General features: G+C 41.8%; 1 protein-coding gene across 1 annotated transcript in view; it reads right to left on the reverse strand.

Annotated features, from left to right (window-relative positions):
* Window positions 1-962: 962 nt before the first annotated feature.
* The window catches only part of LOC147025066 (T-cell surface glycoprotein CD4-like), a 65329-nt gene continuing 42041 nt past the window's right edge, over window positions 963-24250 (reverse strand). The window contains exons 6-8 of the mRNA XM_085885627.1: window positions 6156-6263; window positions 3397-3452; window positions 963-3301 (exon numbers count right to left, since the gene is read on the reverse strand). Of these exons, the coding sequence (XP_085741753.1) occupies window positions 3173-3301; window positions 3397-3452; window positions 6156-6263 (293 nt within the window). The 3' untranslated portion in view covers window positions 963-3172. The remainder of the gene's footprint in view (window positions 3302-3396; window positions 3453-6155; window positions 6264-24250) is intronic.

The raw sequence follows: 24250 nt of genomic DNA on the forward strand, positions 1-24250 counted from the left end.
AACTGGACCTGTGGCTTATCTGAGCAATGGCGTAATGTTGTAACTCAAATTTGGTAGCATTCTCACTGGTGGGTCTGGAGAAGAAGAATTTGGAAGGAATTTACGCGACCGCCATTTTGACACACTTCTGGTCACGTGTTCGGAATGGCCTCCGCAGTTTAACATCAGGACCCTGTCCTAATGATGTATCCCAAATTTGGTAGTTTTCTGACTGGTGAGTCTGGAGAAGAGGATTTTTGAAGGAATTTATGCGATTTTCCAAATAATTGATGGTCGGCAATTTTGACACACTTTCGGTCACGTAATCGGCATGACTTCCACAATTTAGCATCCCTAACCTGGCCTAATGTTGCAATCCAAATTTGATAGCATTCTGACTGGTGGGTCTGCAGATGAAGATATTTGAAGGAATTTACTAAGACGGCCATTTTGACTAAGACGGTCATGTGACCAGAACGAGCTTTGCAATTCCCGTTACCAGTCAGGAGTGGAACATTGCTGCCAAATTTCAGCTGGATTGACCAAGCAGTTTGGCTGGAGTAGTCGAAATAGGAGTCAGGTGGATGGATGGATGGTGCACAGACAAAACCTTATCTGGATTTGAATTCCAGATAAGCTAAAAAAAATGTATTAAAGACTAATGTTATCCCTGAACACAATAACATCTAACTTAAGGAAAGGACCTTTGCAAAGATCATCAAGGTGTTCGTCCAATGAAATTTTAGCACAAATTTATAGGCTGAATTGAGATCTAATATCTAATCCCAGGCATGGATCCATTATTTTAGGTTGGGAGAGGAGGCGCAAAATTTACCTTGCACTGAAAAATGTCATTTCACTGAGCAGAGCGAGGGGAACATATTTTGTGGGTGTTTCTTTACGTCATAAATTCTAAAGACTATTCTAAATATGGACAAAGAACGCTCTCACACATTTGAAAAGAAGTACTCGAATGAAAAAACTTTTGTTCAAAACTCAACATTTATTTTAATTATTGTCTCATCATAAAAATCCAATTAAATGAAAAACAGACATTGCATATTATGAAACAAATGACATGATGATCAAAACAAATCAATGTCTGACATATTGATCAAAATTTGACATGGAAGTGACCTTCAGAGTTATGGTTTTGTCTTCAGCTGAACATCTGCCTTCATCACCTCAACTCTCTGAATCACTGACAACAAAGCTTTATTCTCCAACACATTTGATGCCTATTGCATACCTGGAGAATTTCCCATGGTCAAAAAGCATGTTCTTGAGTCTTGGAAACACAGACTGAGTGCCAAAGTCAAACAGAATGATAGGGAATCTGGATTATCTGATATCTGGAATACTATTCCACTTCTTGGTTCATGAATGGTTAGGAAAAAGAAGTATCACCGATGACAGATGATTTTGGTAATTCGTTATGTAATGATTTTGGTAATGACAGATGATTTTGGTAAATCGTGAAGTATCCACCATGGGAACAAAATGTATGACAAATCAGTTCCATGTTAAACGCTGTGGTCATCATCAGCTGTGGTCTGAGGAATATCAGGTGATCCCACATTCTGGGACCACATATTCAGTTATATGCATTTCAATGAAAATAACATCTCATAGCCCCTATTGTTTTAGTAATTTTGCTGTATGGAGTTAAAGAGCTAGCCCATACAATGTACAACTAAAATGGCCGCCAGTCTACCAGTCGGTCATTTTTGAACAATTCACAAAATATAGTGAGGTTTATGCCATCACTTACTGTGCATGTGCCAAGTTTGAACAAAATCGAGTCATGCATGTCTGAGAAATGGTTGGGGACACATTAAAGTAACAAAATGGCCACCAATCGGCCATCTTGGATCTGATTTCGAAAAAAAAGATGCGCATGTGTGAGCCATCATTCATTATCTGGTTGCTAAGTTTGAACAACATCGAAAAATGCATGTCCGAGAAATGTTTGAGCCATGTTCAACATCGGGGTTTTTTTGTACAACTAAAATGGCCACCAGTCTACCAGTCGGCCATCTTTGATCATATCACAAAATAAAGTTAGATGCGAGTGTATACATTGTGTACTGTGCTTGTGTTAAGTTTGAATAAAATTGGTCCATGCATGTCGGAGAAATGGTTGGGGACACGTAGTAACAAAAGGGCTGCCAAATAGCCATCTTTGATCTGATATCGAAAAACAATTACGTGAATATGTAAGCCATCATTCGTTATCTGTTTGCCAAATTTAAACAACATTAGTAAATGCATGTCCGAGAAATGGTTGAGAACATGTTCAACATTGGGTTTTTTTTCCAAATAAAATGGCAGCCAGTTGGCCATCTTGGATCTGATGCAGAAAAAAAAATGAAGTGCATATGTAAGCCATTATTCATTATCTGTGTGCCAAGTTTAAACAATCTCGGTAAATGCAAATCCTGGAAGTGGTTAAGACGTATTCGACACCAGTTTTTTGTTTTTTTTTAACAACTAAGATGGTTGCCAGTCGGCCATCTTGGATCTTATGACAAAAAAAATGACATGCATATGCATAACATCATGTGTTGTCGTTGGGCCAAGTACAAGTAAAATTGGTCCACACATGTCCAAGATATGGTTTTTGACGCACGCACGCACAGACACAAAAATTGAGACCAAATCCATCAGCCCCCGTTTCGGACTAAGTCCAACAGGGGCTCAATAGTATCACTTTTGACAGGAGGGGAGGTGTTTATGTGGGGGCATGTACCGGATGTGCACCCCCTCCCCTCCCCACCCCCTTATCCGTGCCTGAATCCTACTATTAATTTGCAATTCATCACTGGCTTTGACACCAACACAAATTTTTATTATGGACCCTACAGTTTGCATCAACAACTACATATATCGAACAATCAGTTTCAATTGGAGCACTTCACCACCATTAGAGAATTTCATTTACATCACATGGAGCAATAAATGTGAATTGTTGTGCACCGCTTGCCGGCTCGATGACAGAAGACGCCATTTCCTTTTTTCCACCTCCTTCCCTACCTAGAATCACCTACGGGAAACTTGCAAGTTCGAGAAATTATCAAACAATAAGTTCAATTAAAGAAATATATCAAGCTTATTTCATAATACTGCATTGTACACAAACTCCAATGCTAAACCTAATACAGCTGCACAAACTCTAAGACTGCTTAACCAAACTCTAATGCCTTTTCAGTGTAGCATACTCAGTTGGCTCTTCTGGATCGACTGCCACTGCAGATGCTGTTCTACTCTTGATGTGCACTGTGGTGTATTGCACTTCTTCTTCTTCTTCTTTTTCTTCTTTCTCCTGAAAATCCAAACAAGCAGGTTTTTTATTTATTCTTTTTTTAATTTACTATTTTTCCCATTAGATAGAATATTAAAGAAAAGAAAAATACGTACAGGGATATTTCCAGCATACAAATTTTCATTTGCATATATTTCATCCTGGCTTGCACCTGGCCAAAAAAAAAAGGGTTTTTAGGCAACTAAAATTAAGATACACAGGGAAATAAACCAAAAACAGAGAAGAAAAAGGCTTTTATCCATCAAATATGTTATATCCACATGCTGCAAACACAAAAGCACTGAATTAAAATCCATATATATATATATATATATATATATATATATATATATATATATATATATATATATATATATATATATATATATATATTGTTGCGGATCCGGGGTGGCGGGATTCTCACCCGATCCTTGGTGTCACCTTCACCACCACAGTCTCCGGGGTTTATAACGCCGGCCGGCTTGGCACAGGCCTCGGGTCACGAGTCTTCAATTGCGATACCAACGTAATCCTTGTACCTTACCAGTTGGGGAAATTGAACCCCGGTTACAGACTGGTTTGTCAGATGCCGAGCGTTTTCTGCCAGTCTGTGTCACCATTTTTGGTTTATATGCCAATCGAACGGATCGTTCCTCGACGCGACACAAATTAATCCATAGCGGCAACTTCATACGAACCAACCAGATTTATTTGGGAACATCGGGTAACACAACACAAGCAAAACATTCACGACAATGCTTTTATTAACAATCTTTATCCCGTTCTTAACTAGGGAACTACGGACTCCAGGTTTCGAGGGGGTCTCTACCGAGATATACCTGATACAACACGTGCAGACAAAGACATGCTCATGCTCCATTTGCAATTACGTCTAGACAAACAACCATGCTATCAAGGGTTACATTAGGTTAGGTATGGAAGCATGCACTGGAGCAGCGCGTTGCTGCGTCCACCTTCTGTCAGTACTCCAGGGGCCTCTGTCTGCACATCCCACACACAGATACCCGGACCATCCCTCTCCTTAAGATGCCAATCAACCTGCTGCAACCACGAGGCTCGCGGTCATCCCATTGGCATTCTCCACTCATGAGGCTCCCTCGCTGAGAGAATCTGGTGAGCAGGATCAGCGTCAGGAAATGGAGCCAGATGTCCATACAGCCACAGCTGATGCTCCTGGACTATACAGGTCACAAATCTCATTTGAGTCTCTCTCAGCAACCACTCGTTGGATACAAAGTCTGACCATTGATAGCCAAGGATTCTCCGAAGAGTCTTGGTTCCGAAGGAGTTAAGTCTTCATCTCAGATCCTTTGCCAGAGTCCGAGTATCACATCCGTAGAGCAAGAATGGAAGCATCAAGGATCTGAAGATTCGGTCTTTCATCGTCCTGCATCGGCACTGTGTCAGTACCTATGCAGGAGGATGAAGGTCTCAAGGGTAATCTCATACAAGATACATTGTTGCATTGGCATCATTGATGCGATCATTTTCAGAAGAGTGAAAGTGTTGGTGTCTCGACTTCTTCATGAGAGTGAAACATTTGCTGATTCAAATATTTCCATGGGAGTAAAACCATCAGATTTAAATATGTATGTGAGAAGGAATTTAGTAACTATTTTCATCACCACATCATTTATTTATTACCTCCGCCAACGAAAGTGGATGGATATTATGCTTCACCCCTGTCTGTTTGTTTGTGAGCAGGATATCTCAAAAAGTGATCGACGAATTTGGATAATTGGTGGATAGGTTGGGTGTGTGACAAGGATGAAGTGTTTTGATTTTGGTGAAGATCCAGATCCAGATACTAAAATTTAAAACTTTTAAAGTGATTCTTCACCATTGAGATATCAGACCAAAAATGATACATGGCATGATTTTTTAAAAAGTTGTTGATGGATTATGACAAAACTTGGTGGATGTGATGGGTCGGTGACACGAACATGCCGATTGGATTTTGGTTCAGATCCAGCCCATCAGTGGGATACAAAACGTAATCTGTTCAACATGACGGAGGTATGCTCTCAACTGAGTGCCATTCTAGTTTAATGACTGAAATGTCGGTAGAAATAAAGAGGTAACAGTCCACGATATTTTGAACGGTAGACTTACCTTTATAAGACCAAAAATTGATATATTTACTGCTATGCGTTTTAAGTCGTTAGACTGTACCAACTTACTCGCAATTATCAATGAAAAGCCATGGGTTTTCTTTAATTTCTCAACTTCTCAACAGAGGTATATAGAGCTGGTGGAAAAGATATCTCTTGACTCTCGATTTATACACTTACATCCTGAATATATATATATATATATATATATATATATATATATATATATATATATATACATACATACATACATACATACATACACACACACACACACACACACACACACACACACACACACACACACACACACACACACACACACACACACACATTTTTGCATTCCTTGGATAATTGTATCTCGTTCTGAGAGCATTTTGAACGTCTCGTTTGATGTGCAATGTTATATTGTGTAAATATCAATTTGCAATGACGAGAATAACTATCTTCTTCTTCTTCTTTCGGCTGCTCCCGTTAGGGGTCGCCACAGCGGATCATCCGTATGATCCGCATAGTGATTTGGCAGATGTTTTACGCCGGATGCCCTTCCTGACGCAACCCGAGAATATATATATATATATATATATATATATATATATATATATATATATATATATATATATATATATATATATATATATATATATATGTTTTTCTTTTCTTCCGAAGATCCACTAAATGACTAAACCCTAAAGTGAATGCCATGTGTGAAAGAAAAATGATTTGCATTGCAAGGTTCATACCTTTCTTCCTCTGCATGTTCCAAAACAGAAGCATGGCAATGATCAAGGCGAAGAGTACAAACACTGCGATGCCAATTCCCACCTTGATCCAAAACAATTGATGTCGCTCTGCAAAAAAGTTTACAGTAAAACGGTGAGGCATGTACTGGTAGAATATTGTATGTGTCACAGTTATTGAAAGAGTGAATGAAGGTAAAATCGAGGAATTGTATACTTTTCAACATGAGAAACACCTGGGGGTTCCGGATATTGGGAGGAGTTGTGGCAAATATATTTTGCGCCGTTGCCATTAATCCCTCCTGTGTTCTACAACACTTTTAGTATGACAGTGAGATTGCTCAACTTGTGTTTAACCCATTAATATTGTTTATATACATGGAGCAGATTAAGACAATCTTACATGTGCCATTTCCACATCCCGACATTCTCAATCTAATCAAGACAGTGATAATTACACAACCATTAAATACCCCAAGCAGATATGTATATATATATATATATATTTATATATATATATATATATATATATATATATATATATATATATATATATATATATATATATATATATATATATATATATTTGGATATTTATTTTGTACATATAATTTTTTATATATATATATATATATATATATATATATATATATATATATATATATACAGTAGACTAGGCATAAGTCGGCAGCGTGTAACTCGTCACTTCGCCTAAGTCGGCAGCGTCAAAAAGTCCCGAATTTATCTCGTGTTAAATCCCTTTGAATAAAGGGTCATCCCTCTGTAAGTCGTCATCTCTAAGTCGTCACTTCGTCTAAGTCGTCAGATGTTGTCCGTTCCCGCGTAATGGAATCTCAAGTAAATTACCACTCCTAACTCGTCACACGGAACTGCTGCCTCGTGAGAAGCCCGATTTCATGGAATCGTGATGCTCGCTCATTGGTTTACACCGTCAGTGATAGGCTATTTATAACTGCGTACACACGTTGATCGCACTGCAGGCAGGACAATGGCGACTAAGCGTAAGCTTACAACTAAAACCTACCAAGAAAAATATGACATTATCCAGTTTTGTGAGGCAAACCCACTGATGAAGAAAACAGCCATAGCTGAGAAGTTCGACATCAAACGGCAGACATTGAACGATATCTTGAAGAATAAGGGCAAGATATTTGGACAAGAGGAGAAGATCACGAAGCCGGTGGTAAGTGTGAAACGCGTGAAATGTGTGTCCTTTGAAGATGTCGATGACGCGCTCATCATCTGGTTTCGGCAAATGTCGGCTCAGCCAAATATTCGGTTGGACGGTGAAATGTTGCTGCTGAAGGCACGTAAATTCGCTGCGGACCTCGGGCATGATGATGCCGAGACCTTGCCGATGCACTGGATAGACAGCTTCAAAGTGAGGTGGGGAATCGGCAAGGTCAAGAGGTGTGGCGAATCAGGCAGCGTGGATTCGCCGATACTGTCTGGATGTGATGCGCCGATACTGGCTTTTGGTGGAGGATTGCCCAGACAACATCATGGAATACAATGACCGGTTTGAGTCCTTTCTCATGCACCAGATGGCCAAGAGTTTGAGGCAGTCAAACATTACGGATTACTTCGCGAAGGAGTAAAGGATCGATCGAGCTTAGTGTTGAAGTCCGATCATGGTTTTATATTGGCTTGTTTTGTACATTACCGCACTCACTTGTTCATTATCTTTACTTTTGATAAACTGATTCATGAATTCCATCTTTGCTTGATCACTTTCCAACTCACCAATGAACCCCCACCTATGCCCCGAGGATTGTGTTTTCCTTTTGGTACAATAGCCGGCTCTCACACATATGTGTCCAGGCCACGCGCGACTTCATCCTTCACCCCACAGTCATCATGAATGTTCGCATATGCGTAAGTCGTCACATTTCTAAGTCGTCACTTTTTTCTCGGTCCCGATGATGACGACTTACGCCTAGTCTACTGTATATATATATATATATATATATATATATATATATATATATATATATATATATATATATATATATATATATATAAAAACATATATATATTGCATCTGTATATATATATATATATATATATATATATTGCATCTGTATATATATATATATATATATATATATATTGCATCTGTATATATATATATATATATATATATATATATATATATATATATATATATATATATATATATATATATATATATATATATATATATATATATATATATATATATATATATATATATATATATATATATATATATATATATATATATATATATATTGCATCTGTATATATATATATATCTCTATTATAAGACCAAGCTTGCACACTAAAAACTCGGGTCGCCGTCACACGATCCCTATGAAATTGCTGTGGCACTTAGCGGACATGCCGACAATGTTTGGGAAGTCTGGGCGTTCCATAGTACCACTTGCATTTTGCACAATGCGTATTTTTGTCATTCCCCGTGTACGGTCTGTCGTCTGCTACCAGCTATGTTGTACTGCTATCCCGTGCATGTGCATCGCTAGTATATATTTGATATCGATCTGGGTTTTTCAAACCCGGGGGCGTGACCCCAAGTGGGGTCGCCGAGCAAATTTTGTGGGCGTCTGCTTGCAGCGAAAAAAAAATTGTCTATTTTCAATCGGTGTTCGCTTTTACGGGATGTAATATAAACGGTTCGTTCAAAGTATGGGAACCGGCGCAACATAACGCTTGGAATGGGATCCAGCTGATGTGCGGGCTCGCTGAAGGGCGGTTCATTTTGGCGGGGAATTACTGGTTTGATCCACGGCCTCTCAGACTCAGACTCTGACTATATCATTAACGTCTATTCATGTCTCCACGTACGACCCGAGACCTTATTTGTGATGGCCACACCGGCCACCAGCAAATCTCGAGAACGTTCTTACAAGGATAAATTTCTGGACCTTGGATTTTACTACGTGGTGGATAAAAGTGGGGCACAGAGGCCTCAGTGTGTGATTTGTTTCGAAGTGCTTTCTACGGAGTCTATGAAACAAAATAAGTTGCAGAGGCATTTGACGACAAAACATGCACCTTATCAGGATAAGGAGAGAGCGTTCTTTGAGAGGAAACTTCTTTCACTCAAGAATACGTGTCTTGACAGAGAGGGTACATGCCATCAGACCAATTCTCGGGCATTAGAGGCCTCATATCGAGTGTCGCTCCATGTTCCCAAGACTAAAAAGCCTCACTCCATTGTGGAAGAACTCGTGCTGACATGTGCAAAGGACATGGTATTTCTGATGGTTGGGGAGGAAGCGGTGAAGAAACTGGCAGTTATACCCCTCTCTGACAACACCATCCAACGCAGAATTGAAGATATGAGTCTGGACGTAACGGCTCAGGTTGTACAGAAGATCAAGGAATCGCCGTGGCATGCCATACAGTTGAAGGAGTCCACTGATATCGCATCGTACATGCAACTTATCGTCTGGGTCCACTTCATCAAGGCTGATAACTTTATCGATGAGCCTCTGCTCATCAAACCATTGGAGGCCACCACCAAAGGCAAGGACATTTTTTGGAAAGTATAGCAGTTTTATCGTGACCATGATCTGGACTTCGGAAAGTTGCTCGGTTATACAACAGACGGCGCGCCAGCAATGTTAGGAGTGCATTCTGGATTCAAGGCTAAATTGCTTGAGGTGGCTCCTCAGACCTCCATGGTACACTGCATGATTCACCGAGAAGCGCTCGCCTCTCGTACTTTGCCAGAAACCTTGCAGAGCGTGCTCTCAGAAGTCGTAAAAATGGTGAATCGCATCAAATCGAGCGCCCTCAAAACTAGGTTATTCAGGCTATTCTGCCAAGAGATGGATGCCGACCATAAGAATTTACTATTCTACACTTAAGTCAGATGGTTATCTCGAAGAAACCTTCTTCTGCGTGTTTACGAGCTCAAAGATGAACTGAAGGAGTTCCTACGCACACAAGGGAAAACGGCATGGGTAGCGTTGCTTGAGTCGGACTCTTAGCTGTCAGAACTGTGCTATCTCGTTGACATCTTTGAACGTCTCAATGTCCTCAACTGCTCCCTCCAAGGCAAAGACGCCAACTTCGTGATTTTTCACAACAAAATGAGCGGATTTCTGGTGACTCTAAAATTACTGGCAGACATCGCAGCTGTTAAGCGCTTCAGCCTTTTCCCCCGTCTGGTGGAACATCTAACGACCTGCCAGTACGATAATACTGAGCTCGACAGTCTTTCTGGGGAGATAGCATGTCACCTTCGGTCGCTCATTGAACAGTTCAAGCACTATTTCCCTGAGCTAGATGTGCAGTCCTTTTCTGTGGTTCGGGACCCTTTCACGGCTCCACTGGACTCGATTGTTGATGAAGATGATACAGCGCAGGAAGAGCTTGTACAGCTCCAGCAGGATTTAGGAGTGCAAGCTCTTGCGTGGACGAATTTGTTGTCGACATTCTGGTGCAAAATGCTGCCATCGTACCCGACCCTGTCACGGCACGCCATTAAGGTTCTCATGCCATATCCTTCACGATACTTTTGTGAGCAGTCGTTCTCCACCATGGTGGTGATTTAAAAAAGTAGAGAAATCATCTAGAAATGGAGCATGATATGATCCTGGCATTGTCATCTACTTCTCCACAAATAGAGAAGTTGGTTTCTGAAAAACAGGCTCATCCTTCTCACTGATATATCTAAATGTCATTCGGACTAAACTTCTTAAACATTCAACTGTACTATTTGGATACTGTCGGCTATTCTCTGTTTACTCGTCTATGAAAACATGACGATGGTGAATAAAGTAAACAGTAAATGTTCTTGTGTCATATGAAATCTTATCTTATATATTATGAATTGGATTTTGAATCTTTTGGGTCGCGCGATGTAGAAAGGTTCTGAAATTGGGTCGCCACTAAAAAAAAGTTTGAAAACCACTGATATATATATATATATATATATATATATATATATATATATATATATATATATATATATATATATTGACACACATACATAAACCGGCCGTGTCACGCCGGATTTGTGAATGAGACTGCTGGCGGGGCCGGGACAAAATAGGGGAGCGCGATTCGGGTGACGGCGCGTCGCTTTAGGACGTCACCCCACTCTTCACCCAGGGCTTATAAAAGGCGGATCGCGAAGCCGTCCGCTCTCTCTCTGCTCTTCTCCGCCTGCCCGCCTCACCCACTTCTCGCCTGCCTCCCTTGCCCACTTCTTCGTCCGCCTGTTTGCCTCGCCCTCTCTTCGTTGCACCTCGTCTGCTGTCGCTGCATATACTCTTGGGGTTGGTGTACAAAAGACGTTCTTCTGGACCAGTGTGGAGCACACCTTTCCAGAAGCTCCGGCAAAGTGATTCAGCAAGAGATAACGTACTGACTCTTAAGGTGGGATCGCTCAAGCGGAGCGTCCCCCAAAGCATACTGGGCTGCACCGTCGGCCAACCGTGCCATGGATTGCGAGGCTGTTAGTCCTCATCTGCTCTCCTTCCTTCTGGCTATCTAATCTTCATTGGGTTTGTGTGTGTTTGTATGTGATGACACCTGTTGTAGCATAAGTGAAGATTGTAGAAGATATAATGGGAAAAGTCTGCTCTGTGTCTGCTTTTGTAAATTGCTTGCCTTTTGTCGCACCCCACAAATTCCTTGCTATCCCTGCTATACATAATAATAAACCCCATTCACTGTGCCACATACCTTTCCTTGCATGATTGTAAAGAAATGCTTTGTGTTGAAATGTTCACAGCTCATTTTCGTCTTTTCCTTCATTGGTCCAGCATGTTCCGTATCTTCGCCGAGCCGGGACGTTATCCCCCAACGATCTGTTTTCTAGCCGATACATCTTTGGCAGTTACGCTCGGCAACATCTGATCCGGCAAGGTGATCCAGTTTAAGTAAGGCATACCTTGGACATGTGCCCCAGTAATTGGAACACGTGACCATTAGGTAACCGGTTTCCAAGAGACGGAGGACCATAAGTCACGTGGTTGAGTTATTGGCATTCACGGTAAATTAGCGACCCGCCGTGTCACGGAGCTATCCGTGTGCGACGGCCTGCGATTCCAGAGAGTCTTGTGGGAACCCAAGGTAGGTTCCCCCACCAGCCCCCCCCCCAGTGGTCTTCTTGCCCTTACCCCAGGTCCACAACAATATATATATATATATATATATATATATATATATATATATATATATATGTATATTTATATATTGTCTCGATATTATATATAATATATGTATATATAAATTGTATATATATATATATATAAATATTTTGAATGTGTATATGTATATACTGTATTTAAAAAAAAAAATAAAATATATATATATATATATATATATATATATATATATATATGTTGCGGTTATAGGAACCGCATGCCTCCAAGGCAATGGCATCCAACATATAGTGGTCCCAAGACAGTTATTCCATTAATATACATTATATAGCCCCTTCCCTTTTGTCTCGTGGGTCAAATGGGACGTTCGTTGCGGGGATCTCATAACTAGGTTTGCTTACACCACTGACTTAATTTCTACTCTTCTTTTCTGCTTATTCCTGAGGAAAATCAGAATTTGCGTCCTCCCGGAAGCCAACATGTGCAGCACGTGCCACGGCTGGGGGAGGGGAATAGAAATCCGCACTAACACCACGAGCATCGACAGCGCAGCTGTGAGGAAACGGTAATATCCTCGAACGAACCTCTGCTGCAACCTCTAGATGGTCATCTGGCGTTTCCAATGATCTGGGATGAGATTGCTGGTTGCATTGAAAAGGCATACGAACGAATATCTCATAAAGAAGCTGCACGGATGTGGTTTTTCACAACACAGAAGCAAATGATCCAATATCGGCAAGAGCGTGGCTCATAGCTTGGTGCCAATAGCTCCATCGTCAGAGGCCGATAATAGAAAAACGACAACCACGCCATGTTGTGCATGATACGGGTGGCGCGTACTTTTCAACCCATTTCTGGACTATTTATATCGGCATCCTCTTTTCTCTCCATTTTCCATCTCACACTTCTATCTCCATCCTTTTTCATTCCAAACCTCCATCTCATTATTATATCAGATTGTTCCCTTCAATGCCTGACACAGATCGGAGTTGGCCCTACGCACAGGATAACAGAATCGGGCGAACGCGAGCGCTGGCCACATGCTTAATGGCGGACCTGTGCGCACTGTACGGAACACAAGTGTGCAAGACACTGGCGGCTCGTTCTTTTCAACTCATTTTTGGATTTCATTATATCGGGCAAATGTGAGTGCTGACCACGTGCTTAATGTCAGATCCGCGTGCACCGTGCGGAACATGCTCGAAGGCAGACCCGTGTGATGCTTGCGACACTTTATTATCGTCCATAATAGGCACAGATGGACACGTCTTACTGTCTGTGCTTGGGTTTGCCATAACATCTTACCTTCTCGCCTCTCCGGCCAGCGAAGCCGCAATCAGACAGGGGCATGCTGTACAGCTCGGGCCGTGTCGTGCATCATGGAGCAGCCACATTGACAAGCGCTGGGCGGGCATGCGGGGCCAACACGACCCTCGGCCGGTCATCAGGGCATGGTCCGGGAGTTCGTGCAAGACAATTCATGTCGCAGAGTTTGGTGTGGGGAAATGCAGATTATGTCGTGAGGTCGGAGCGAGACTATTTCACAGCTTGGGGCCATCTTGCCGGAAGTGGAGTGGAGCCGCTTCCGGCCATCACGGCCGGGCCACGCGGGGGCCGGGGCCAATCGGGGCACCCAATTCGGGTAACAACACATCGCTTCGAGGTGGCCCACCGCCCCGCACCGCGGGATTTTTAAAAGGTGGATGGCAAAGCCGTTCTCTCTCTCTCTCTCTCTCTCTCTCTCTCTCTCTCTCTCTCTCTCTCTCTCTCTCTCTCTCTCTCTCTCTCTCTCTCTCTCTCTCTCTCTCTCTCTCTCTCTGTCTCTGTCTCTGTCTCTGTCTCTGTCTCTGTCTCTGTCTCTGTCTCTGTCTCTGTCTCTGTCTCTGTCTCTGTCTCTGTCTCTGTCTCTGTCTCTGTCTCTGTCTCTGTCTCTGTCTCTGTCTCTGTCTCTGTCTCTGTCTCTGTCTCTGTCTCTGTCTCTCTCTCTTTTCTTTCTCTCTCTCTCTCTCTCTCTCTCTCTCTCTCTCTCTCTCTCTCTCTCTCTCTCTCTCTCTCTCTCTCTCTCTCTCTCTCTCTCTCTTTTCTCTCTCTCTCTCTCTTTCTTTTCTCTCTCTCTCTCTCTCTTTTCTCTCTCTCCTCCGCCTTCTGTTGTCATCGCCTGCGACTCTGCCTCCACTCCTCTGCCCTCCTCTGCCCACACGTCGTTGACTCTGCCTTCTCCACACAAGTCTCTCCCTTCACGCCCGACGGTCGGTCGCATCTCATTCTCTGGACGACGCGAGCTGCACAAAGTGCCATGAAGCAAGAAACGGTGTGCCAGCTGTCAGGGAGATATCGCCCAGCAGAGTATCCCCCCAAAACGTATTGGTGGTGCAATCAGGAAATCCTGCAAGGTATTCAGAGACTGTTAGCCTCATCTCCTCTCCTCCTCCTTCTCTTCATTAACTCCTCTTCATCGAGGTGTGTGTGTGTGTGTGTGTGTGTGTGTGTGTGTGTGTGTGTGTGTGTGTGTGTGTGTGTGTGTGTGTGTGTGTGTGTGTGTGTGTGTGTGTCTGTCCTTGTAAGTTAAGATTGCAGAAGATTATTATTATTATTTTAGGTTAAGTCTGCTTTCGTAAGTTGCTTGTACATTGTCGCACCTCAGGCTTCTTTCTATCCCTGCATTACCCACACCAATAAAACTATTCACTGTACCACATAACTTTCCTCACTTGCTTGTAAATAAATTATTATTAGAAATGTTCCCAGCTCGTTTTTGTCTTTTCTTTCATTTATCCAGCATGGTCCGAATTCTAGCTTTGCTGGGACTTTATTCCCAACGATCTATTCCTTTAAGCCGGTACCTCCTTGGCAGTGTCACTCGGCTACATCCGATCCGTTAAAGTGATCCGATCCAGTTCGGAAAAGGCGTACCGAGGGCGTGTTCCCTGGCAATTAAATCACGTGATTAATTAGGTAACCCGATTAACCCATAGACAGGAGGACTCTAGGTTATGTGGTTGAGTTATTGGCGTCCACGGTTGATTAGCGACCCGCCGCATCACGGAAATATCTGTGTGCGATGGCCTACAATTCTGGGGAGTCTGGTGGGAGCCGAGATAGCTCCCTCCCACACCGTAGTGGTCCTCTCACCCGACCCCTGGCCCGAAACAATATATATCTGGCACTTATTTTTCCGACCTCGGAAGGATTTAGTTTTGAGATGACGTGTGTGTGTGTGTGTGTGTGTGTGTGTGTGTGTGTGTGTGTGTGTGTGTGTGTGTGTGTGTGTGTGTGTGTGTGTGCGTGCGTGCATATGGGCTGGCATGGTTGCCTTGACATATGGAGAGCAGGCGATGTGTACGGGCCAAGAGCTCGGCCAATCCAGTGACCTCAAAATTTTTCATTCAGGATGGCTCGAATCACTAAGGCCCAATGACGGGGAGTGCCGTCCTTTTGAAAAATTATTTCGGGTTGCAGGTCTTCAACCTGTGGGAAGGCGAATCCTTCCACCATGTTCATGTAAATTATTGAGGTCACTGTATCCTCCGCAAAGAAAAACGATCCCACCAAGCAGTCATGGAGAAGGCCACACCACACATTGACCTTTGGACTATCACATCTGTGTTCGATTATCACGTGGGGGTTTTCAAAGCCACATTCTCAAATGGTGCCAGTTGACCTTCCCCGATACAGGAAAACAAGCTTCGTTTGTGAACATGACCTTTTTCAGGTAGTCTTCGTCGTCCTCTATGTGACAGAGCATTTCCAAGGCAAACGCCTTGCATTTGGGTCCGTCATTTTGCTTGAGTTCCTGTAGAATCTGCACTTTATCGGCATAAAGCTTCAGTCTTTTCTGCAAAATCCTGTGTGCAGTGGTGGTTGGTAGTCCCAGTTCTCTGGATGCATGTCGGATTATTTTATGGGACTGTGTTGAAGTGAATCATGCACTTATTCAAAGTCTGCTGTATTTGTGCTTGGTCGACCAGAACTTTTCTGTTTCTGACAATTTCCAGTCTCCTTAAACCTCTTGTCTCTCTGATACTAGTCCACGATGGTGGATTCCTTCCATACCTTGTATAGAACTTTAGCTGAACTTGCGTGTCAGATCGCATCTCGATGAACCATTCGATTCACTGAGCCATTTTCTTTTACATTAAATCACCAGACCTGAAAATAAAGAAAACTTTATGAATTTCTTTATCATATAAAATAAAGAGTACAGTTGTATCATTTGTGGTACTCAAGATATTAACAACCAAAGTTGTCCAGTTATTTTTGGAACACCCGGTATGTTGAAGAGGATTGGAGCTCAAACAAACCCTTGGAGAAGACCATTATTCAGAGTCCTTATGGAGCTTGTTTGCTCTCTGCTCTCTGGGTGAAACCTTGTGTCTTCGATTGCTAAGCATAGAAGAAAGGACATGCTTTGTGGCTTTTCACTGGAAAAGTCCGGCTGCTTTTAGCAGAAGACTATGTCGCCATACCATATCATATGCTGATGAAAGGTCAATTAGTGCAACACCTATCTTGAGCACGCATTGTTGGCCAGCCTCAATGTGGGTGGTAAGTGCAAGTACTTGACCATTTGACTTTGTGATGATATTAATAACAGGGTAGACCACAGCAATGTTGTCATCTCCCATCCCAAGTAGGAAATGACCTATGTGGAAACAATACTTGTGACAAAATGTTTTACAGTATTTGAATAGTTACTATAATGTACTAAAGACAAACTCAATGCAGTGTTGATAATCTGCTGTGTATTTCAATGTTCAGTGGTTCCAGTGTTTCCAAATGATGCAGTGGTTTTAAAAGCATCCAATGATTGACTGAAATACATGCAAACAAGTAAAAAAAAGACATAAAATGTCATCATCCCTGTTGTTTTAGTAATTTTGCTGTATGGAGTTAAATGGCGAGCCCATATTTACATACAACTAAAATGGCTGCCAGTCTACCAGTCAGCCATCTTTGATTAGATCACCAAATAAAGTGAGAGGCATGTGTATGCCATCATGTGCTGTGCTTGTGCCAAGTTTGAACAAAATTGGACCATGCATGTCTGAGACATGGTTGGGGACACATTTAAGTAACAAAATGGCCACCAGTCAACCATCTTGGATCTGATCTCAAAAAAAAAATGATGTGCATATGTAAGCCATCATTAATTTTCTGGTTGCCAAGTTTGAACAAGATAGGTAAACGCTGGTCCGAGAAATGGTTGAGGATGTGTTCAACATCAACTTTTTTTAACGAAAATATCCGCCAGTCGGCCATCTTGGATCTGATCTCAAAAAAAAATGGCGTGCTTATGTAAGCCATCATTCATTATATGTGTGGCAAGTTTAAACAACATTGGTAAATGCATGTCCGAGAAATTGTTGAGGACGTGTTCGATACCGTTTTTATTTTATTTTTTTACAACTTAAATGGCTGCCAGTCGACCATCTTGAATCTGATGTCAAAAACAATGATGTGCATATGTATACCATCATGTTTTGTCTTTGTGCCAGATATGAATAAAATTGATCCATACATGTCCGAGATATAGTTGTGGACGGATGCACGCAACGGACATGAAAATCGAGGCCAAATCCATAAGCCCCCATTTCGGACTAAGTCCAACGGGGGCTAATAAACATGTAAAATAAATATATAAGGCATGCTATAATTGAAACAAACATGTAACTTAAACAAAACATATACACATAAAAGGCAAAAATCTCTCTGTCTTCATTTGTACAGTATGTGTTCCCTGCACAGTCACATCTTTTAAGTTACAAACTCCAAACTCGGGGTACAAATACAACTTTGTGTGGGGGTAACATAGGCTATGTGGCTGCGGCCTCACATGAGGGTGTGAGGGTCGGGGGGGGGGGCATAAATTCTTTATGTAAATGTGTACCGTGTGCCACCTGGTGGTGATGGCAGAGGGTATTACAATTTCTTTTTTTCACTTGGGCAACACTAAGGTTAAAGCACTCTCCACATGGGTAAATTTGTCCTCTTTCGCTTCTTTACCCACCCTCCAAAATCTGAGGAGCCTGTCTAAGCCTGTCATCGTGTGTGAGACATTTCGAGCAGGAAGAGACATCAGGACAAATAGGGGATAAAGGAGGGTGGGAGCAGGATGTGAGGATGGGCAGGGTGGTTGGGGGAAGGGGTTAAAACATTCTATGCACAGGTAAATTTGTCTTCCTTTCCTTATTCTCGCCCAAAATGGAGGGGCTTGTCAAATTGTGGAAAAAAAATAAAAACCAGACTGAGCCGGGGACATTGTGTGAGGGAAACTCAGCAATTTTTGGCAAACAGGATGACTAATTGGTCCGTCAGCGGAGCATAGGGTAGGCTCTACTCGTTCAGCATAAAATAAAATACAACAAGACTTTTAACTTTAAAAGTTATTCAAAAACAGCGAGGTGGGTGAGGGTAAGAATATTACGTACTGTACTCTGCGGTAAATATAAACCACAAGACTTAGCTCCAAATGATGATGATGCTGTTGAAGCAGGGAGTGGGGAAGGGGAAGGTGAGCGGGGAGGGGGATTCAGCGATCAGTAGAGCAGCATTAGCTTTACAACAAAGTTGCTTGCAGCATTGCTAAACAGGAGAAAGGTAAGACGATCCTTCACCATCTTACCTTCAACCCCGGAGCAGATCTTTCCTGCTTGGCGAGGAAGGTATCAGATGTTATCCTCTTCCAGAATAATCCTGTCCAGTCGGCGTTAAAATCCTTCTCCGGCATAAATTATGGTCTGCCGATGCTGTTTCCCTGAGTAATTTTGCATGATGGCGGCAGAATCTTCTTTTGAAGTTCTTTCAATATGCTCCTTTCCATCCTTCCAATATGAGGATCATGGGACTGGAATGACACTTTTCTGCTTTGAGGAGCACTGGAGGCAACGCTTGCATGGATATTTTACTTGCTTTCACGGATATACCGCACAGTCAGTTTATCTATCCCGCAATGGCGGCCCACAGATGCTGCACTTTCACCTCTTGCCAACCTATTCAGCAACTCGATTTTTTCACAGTATATCCCTTCTCTCCCTTTCAGCACACTTAATTTTGCCCATCGCTTTACGTTTGGGTGCCGTTATTAATGGTGCACAATAAACAACAAAAGGCTTGTAATGGGAGATAATCGTCCACGCAGATGCAAATGATGACTCATCTCAGCTCAATAATAATAAAATCCCGTGATAACTAAATCAGAACACAATGGGTTGCCAGCGATTGGTCGAAACCCACTATATTTGAGGGTTTACTGTACTTGTTGGAATGACAAAGCACACATTCATCTGGAAATGTGCCGTCGACTACAAGTTCTTGCATCATTAACCCTTCAGACCGAAGCACTCGTTTAATGTTTTTTGCACCCCACAACCCTCTACCCATGTAAATATTGATCGCTCCCTGATATGGATTCAGTTGCATTGGTAAACAAGAAAGAGCAATTCGAGATTTCAGACCTTCGACAAAACATGTGTTGTGTGGTGTGTTGTGTGCTGGTGTGTAACGTAATTAATGCATTCCAATAGATATTTGATACGTAACTAATATAAACTACTCGCGTTCCAATTGCACATATTTAATGCATATACTCCTTTTCACATGATCTATCATATTTTTTTCATTGCGAGGCTAAAACATGTGGACACATTGATTTGAGGCATGATTCTATCCATTTTTTCGATTTAAGTGCAATATTTTGCCGTGGGGATAAAGAAACTAGAACAGCACTCGGTAAAGCGCAAACCTCTACCATGCTGAACAGCTTATACATTTTGTGTCCACTAATAGACCGGATATGCATTCAGACCTTGACCAAAATCTAAACTTGTTCTTGTCACCTACCCACTCATCCACCAAGTTTTGTTGCATCTGTCCACAACTTTTTGAAATATTATGCGATATATTATTTTTGGCCCCATCTCTCAATGGTGAAGAATCACTTTAAAAATTCTCCTATCTGGATCCGGATCTGGATCAGTCTTGGCAAACACCCAACCTCTCCACCACGTTTCATCCCCATCCATCCTTAACTTGTTGGGACACCCTGCTAACAGACAAACAAACAAGCAAACAAGAAAGATGTCATGTATAGCGCAATACTTGCGAGATCCAAATAAACAATAGTAGCCATGGAAACAGCAATTTGGAAAGTTTGACCGATCAAATATTTTCCATGATTGAATGTTGTGCAAAACAAATTTCCTTGATACATTTTCTAATCGCCGATTAATAGGTGTTTCACATGTTTTGGCTGATATTGCCCTTGACATTTGACTCATTTTGACCAGATTTTATGCACACCAGCAGAGTACCCCCACCCTTCAGGCGATCTTGTTCCAAACATGCAACACATTCTTCCAATGCATGCCTTTATTTGGGCGGTGTCTAGGCAACTGGCAGCTGTGTTGGCAAAAAAAATTTTTTTACCTCCTCTTGTTCACTGTCGATACTAATGAGAGATTTGTAACAAAAAAGAAATCAAATAAAGACTATAGATTCACTAAATACTGTATCTCCTCTTGTTCACCGCCTATACTACCAGGAACTTCTACGCAGAAGGAGGCCAGACTTAGAGCGGACGCTGCAAACATCGAAATTCAAACACCACCTGCTGTGTAAATCAAAGGCATCTGTTACATACAGTAATGATTCTCCTGGTAAACTGTCATGGTTTCATCACAGCTTTGATTTGCAAGTCCTCACAACACGACCTTTTTACCTCAAACGCCATCTCTCTCGAAGCACCACCCTTACAGACAAAACCAACCGTCACTTCTGTTCCTGATGACCTCAATGCTGTTTTCCAAGCGTGTAAATTCTAAACATAACATTGCCGCCATGTGATTGGAAACCTCATCGTGGAATGCAAAACATATTATTCAAAATTGTAATTCAAAACACCTCACCACACTGGAAAACGTGGGGACAGGAATACTGTTCTGTAAATGGTGGAGATTTGTAATACCCCCCCCCCCTCCAGATGCAGCACATGATACACATTTCCATAGAGGATACAATCATTGGGGTCATGCTGATCCTCTGTAGCAAGTCTGGATGTAATTGGCCCAGAACTGCAGGAGGAGTAGCGTGACAACCAAACACACAAATAAACACACACAAACACTGGTCCATTAATTATAGTAAGGATATACTACATGAGCGTACAAACAAGCTGTGTGTTTCAATCTGATATGTTGAAAAATTCCTGAGGTTTGGAGATAATATAATCACAAAATTATCCCATTTGATTATAATGGGGTGAAATTGTTGTCATGGACACCGTTTTCTCTTTGCCACATGGGGCTTTTGTTGTTATAATGGGGTATGTGGGTCTTGGAATCCTAAGGAGTCTTAAAAGGTATTAGGGTTATAAAGGCTCAGCTGCATGATTGTCGCAGTTCACCTGACATCGCACAGGACTCATGTTGGGAAGGACTTGTCATTGCTGAACTGCTTGTTTGTCGCATTCTGCTTGTAGATATCCCTCAGGGCTCATGTTGGCATGGGTTGTTGTTTCCGAGTGCTAAAGAAATTCCAAAGGGTTCTAAAGTGCAATTCTAAAGGCTTCTGAAGTGCAATTCTCAAGATTAATTCTAAAGTGCTCTAAAGGGTAATTCTAAAGTGTAATTTTGAAGTGTAATTCTAAAGGGTTCTAATGTGTAATTCACAAGGATTCGAAAGGGTGATTCTCAAGGATTCTGAACGAGTAAATTTTAAACTGTAATTCCAAAGGGTAATTCATAAACGAACAAACAAACAAGAAAAAGACGTCATGCAGTGCATGATACTTGCAAAATCCACCCCGCTCTCCAAAGGTTTCCATGGATACATCAAATTGTCCATTTCATCTATCTATAATTCCAGCAATCTGTGTGTGGTGTGTGTGTGTGTGTGTGTGTGTGTGTGTGTGTGTGTGTGTGTGTGTGTGTGTGTGTGTGTGTGTGTGTGTGTGTGTGTGTGTGTGTGCGCGCTGTTTCTCGACAACCTCTGGTCCGATCTAATTGAAACTTGCCAGGTATATTGCTGGGGACCTGAGGATGTGCCTTTTCAAGGTTTGATATTAATCGGACAAGTGCTTCTATTCCCAAGTTATGGCCATTTATTTACCAACCAATGGCAAGACACGTTGTTGCGTGGGCGTGGCCAATGGGGAAGGGAAGCACAGCCACGTTCCCCATTACGGGTTACAACGTACGGGCTTCCGGAGAGTGATGACTTCGTGTATTCTAATAATTTCTCGATTTCTTATGCGCATTTATAGATAAACAGAATGGCCCAAGTTATGATCGTTTTCATATTAGACGGTGTATAAATTTCGGGAACATCAGAGTGCTGGTATGCTCCGAACCAGGAAGTAAATTTTTTCTCTCTCTTCTCTTCTCTTTTTGTTTTTCCTTGCCACGACATTGCGAAAAGGTAAAATACGTTGGCGCTAATTGAATAATTAGGTATTAAAAATAAATTGCGAATAATCGTAACTGCGAATAATATCGAACTTCCGGGTCACGCACGTACGGGCACGTGAGAGCGAACAAACGGCCTGTGTGGTTTATTTATTTATTTATTATTATTATTATTATTTTATTTTTTTATTTTTTTATGGGCACGTACTAGTAAAGATTAAAATTGACAATCTGCATCGAAGCTCAGGTCAATCGGATGAAAATTGATTATTTTTCAGATTGAAATTGATGATTGTCGGAGTTTGACCTTGAATTGACCTTAGACCTTATGACCTAAAAAAATAGTTGGTTTTCAAATTCAGTGATGCAATATGCAATTGCTGCTTTATTGTCAGGTCAACCAGATGAAAATTGACGATTTTTCAGATGAAATTTGATGATTTTAGAAGTTTGACCTTGAGTTGACCCTTGACGTTTTGACCTCAAAAATATTTGCTTCCCCAATTCAGTGATGCAATATGCAACTCTTGTTCAAATTTCATGTCAATCGGATGAAAAATGACGATTTTAGAAATTTGACCTCAAGATGACCTTTGACATTTGAGCTCAAAATGAATAGGCTTCTCAGTTGAGAGTACCTCTCCCACTTGGTAAGGTTTCATGATGATCAGTTTAGAATTCTGTCCTGGAGGCAATAAACAGACAGACAAACAAACAGACAAGCCGGTAGGCAGCGATGGGTCGCCGAGCATGGAAACTATAAGATTTAGAGCAAAATGGATGTCATATTGCGGATAGGGAATCACCTTAAGATTATGCATATCAAATCTCATCCAGTTCCATCTACTCGGTATCAATTTGAATGAAAAGTACCGAAAATGCGGTTTGAAATCGGAAATCCCCAAAGTTCGAGGGGGTGCTGTGGGTGAACAAAGATCTAAATCGAAAATCCAGCTTGATCGTTTGTGCAGAATGTTTTCCAGACGATTAGTGTGAATTTTCATGACCATCCGACCATAACCCTAGGAGGAGTAGCATTTGGCGCAAAGGCATCTCCAGCTCTCGCATATTATCGATTTTTTTCACTAATTGACCTTTGACCCCTGACCTAAGCGAAATCGGTCAATATGTCCTGAGGCAAAGTTGTCGTTCTCATTGAGTACCATGAACCTGCAAAGTTTCATTCGTATCGATGCACTCACCTGGTCGCTAGGGGGCCTTCAATTTTCGCTAATTTTCGCGCATACCCTAATTGTAGGAGGCGCTGCGGGTAAAGTATTCCATATATCACAAAACAACTGGAATATATTTGATAGAGCATCACCTGTATATCATTCGTGCCAAATTTCATAACCCTTCGTGGGATAATGGCTTTTGGAATTGATTTCGCGTGAACGGTACCGATTTTGAAGGTTTTTTTCGGTTGTTGCTGGGGAACCAAAGCGCCCCTAGCAACCATCCCAATTTCCAAAGCACTAGGTCATAAGATGTACCTACCACCCGAATTTGGTCAAAATCCGCCCACGTTTACTACTAATTATGCTGATGACAAACGAAC

This window comes from Eptatretus burgeri, chromosome 6, assembly GCF_056783735.1.
Source record: "Eptatretus burgeri isolate ZD-2024b chromosome 6, Ebu_testis_v1, whole genome shotgun sequence".
NCBI lineage: Eukaryota > Metazoa > Chordata > Myxini > Myxiniformes > Myxinidae > Eptatretus > Eptatretus burgeri.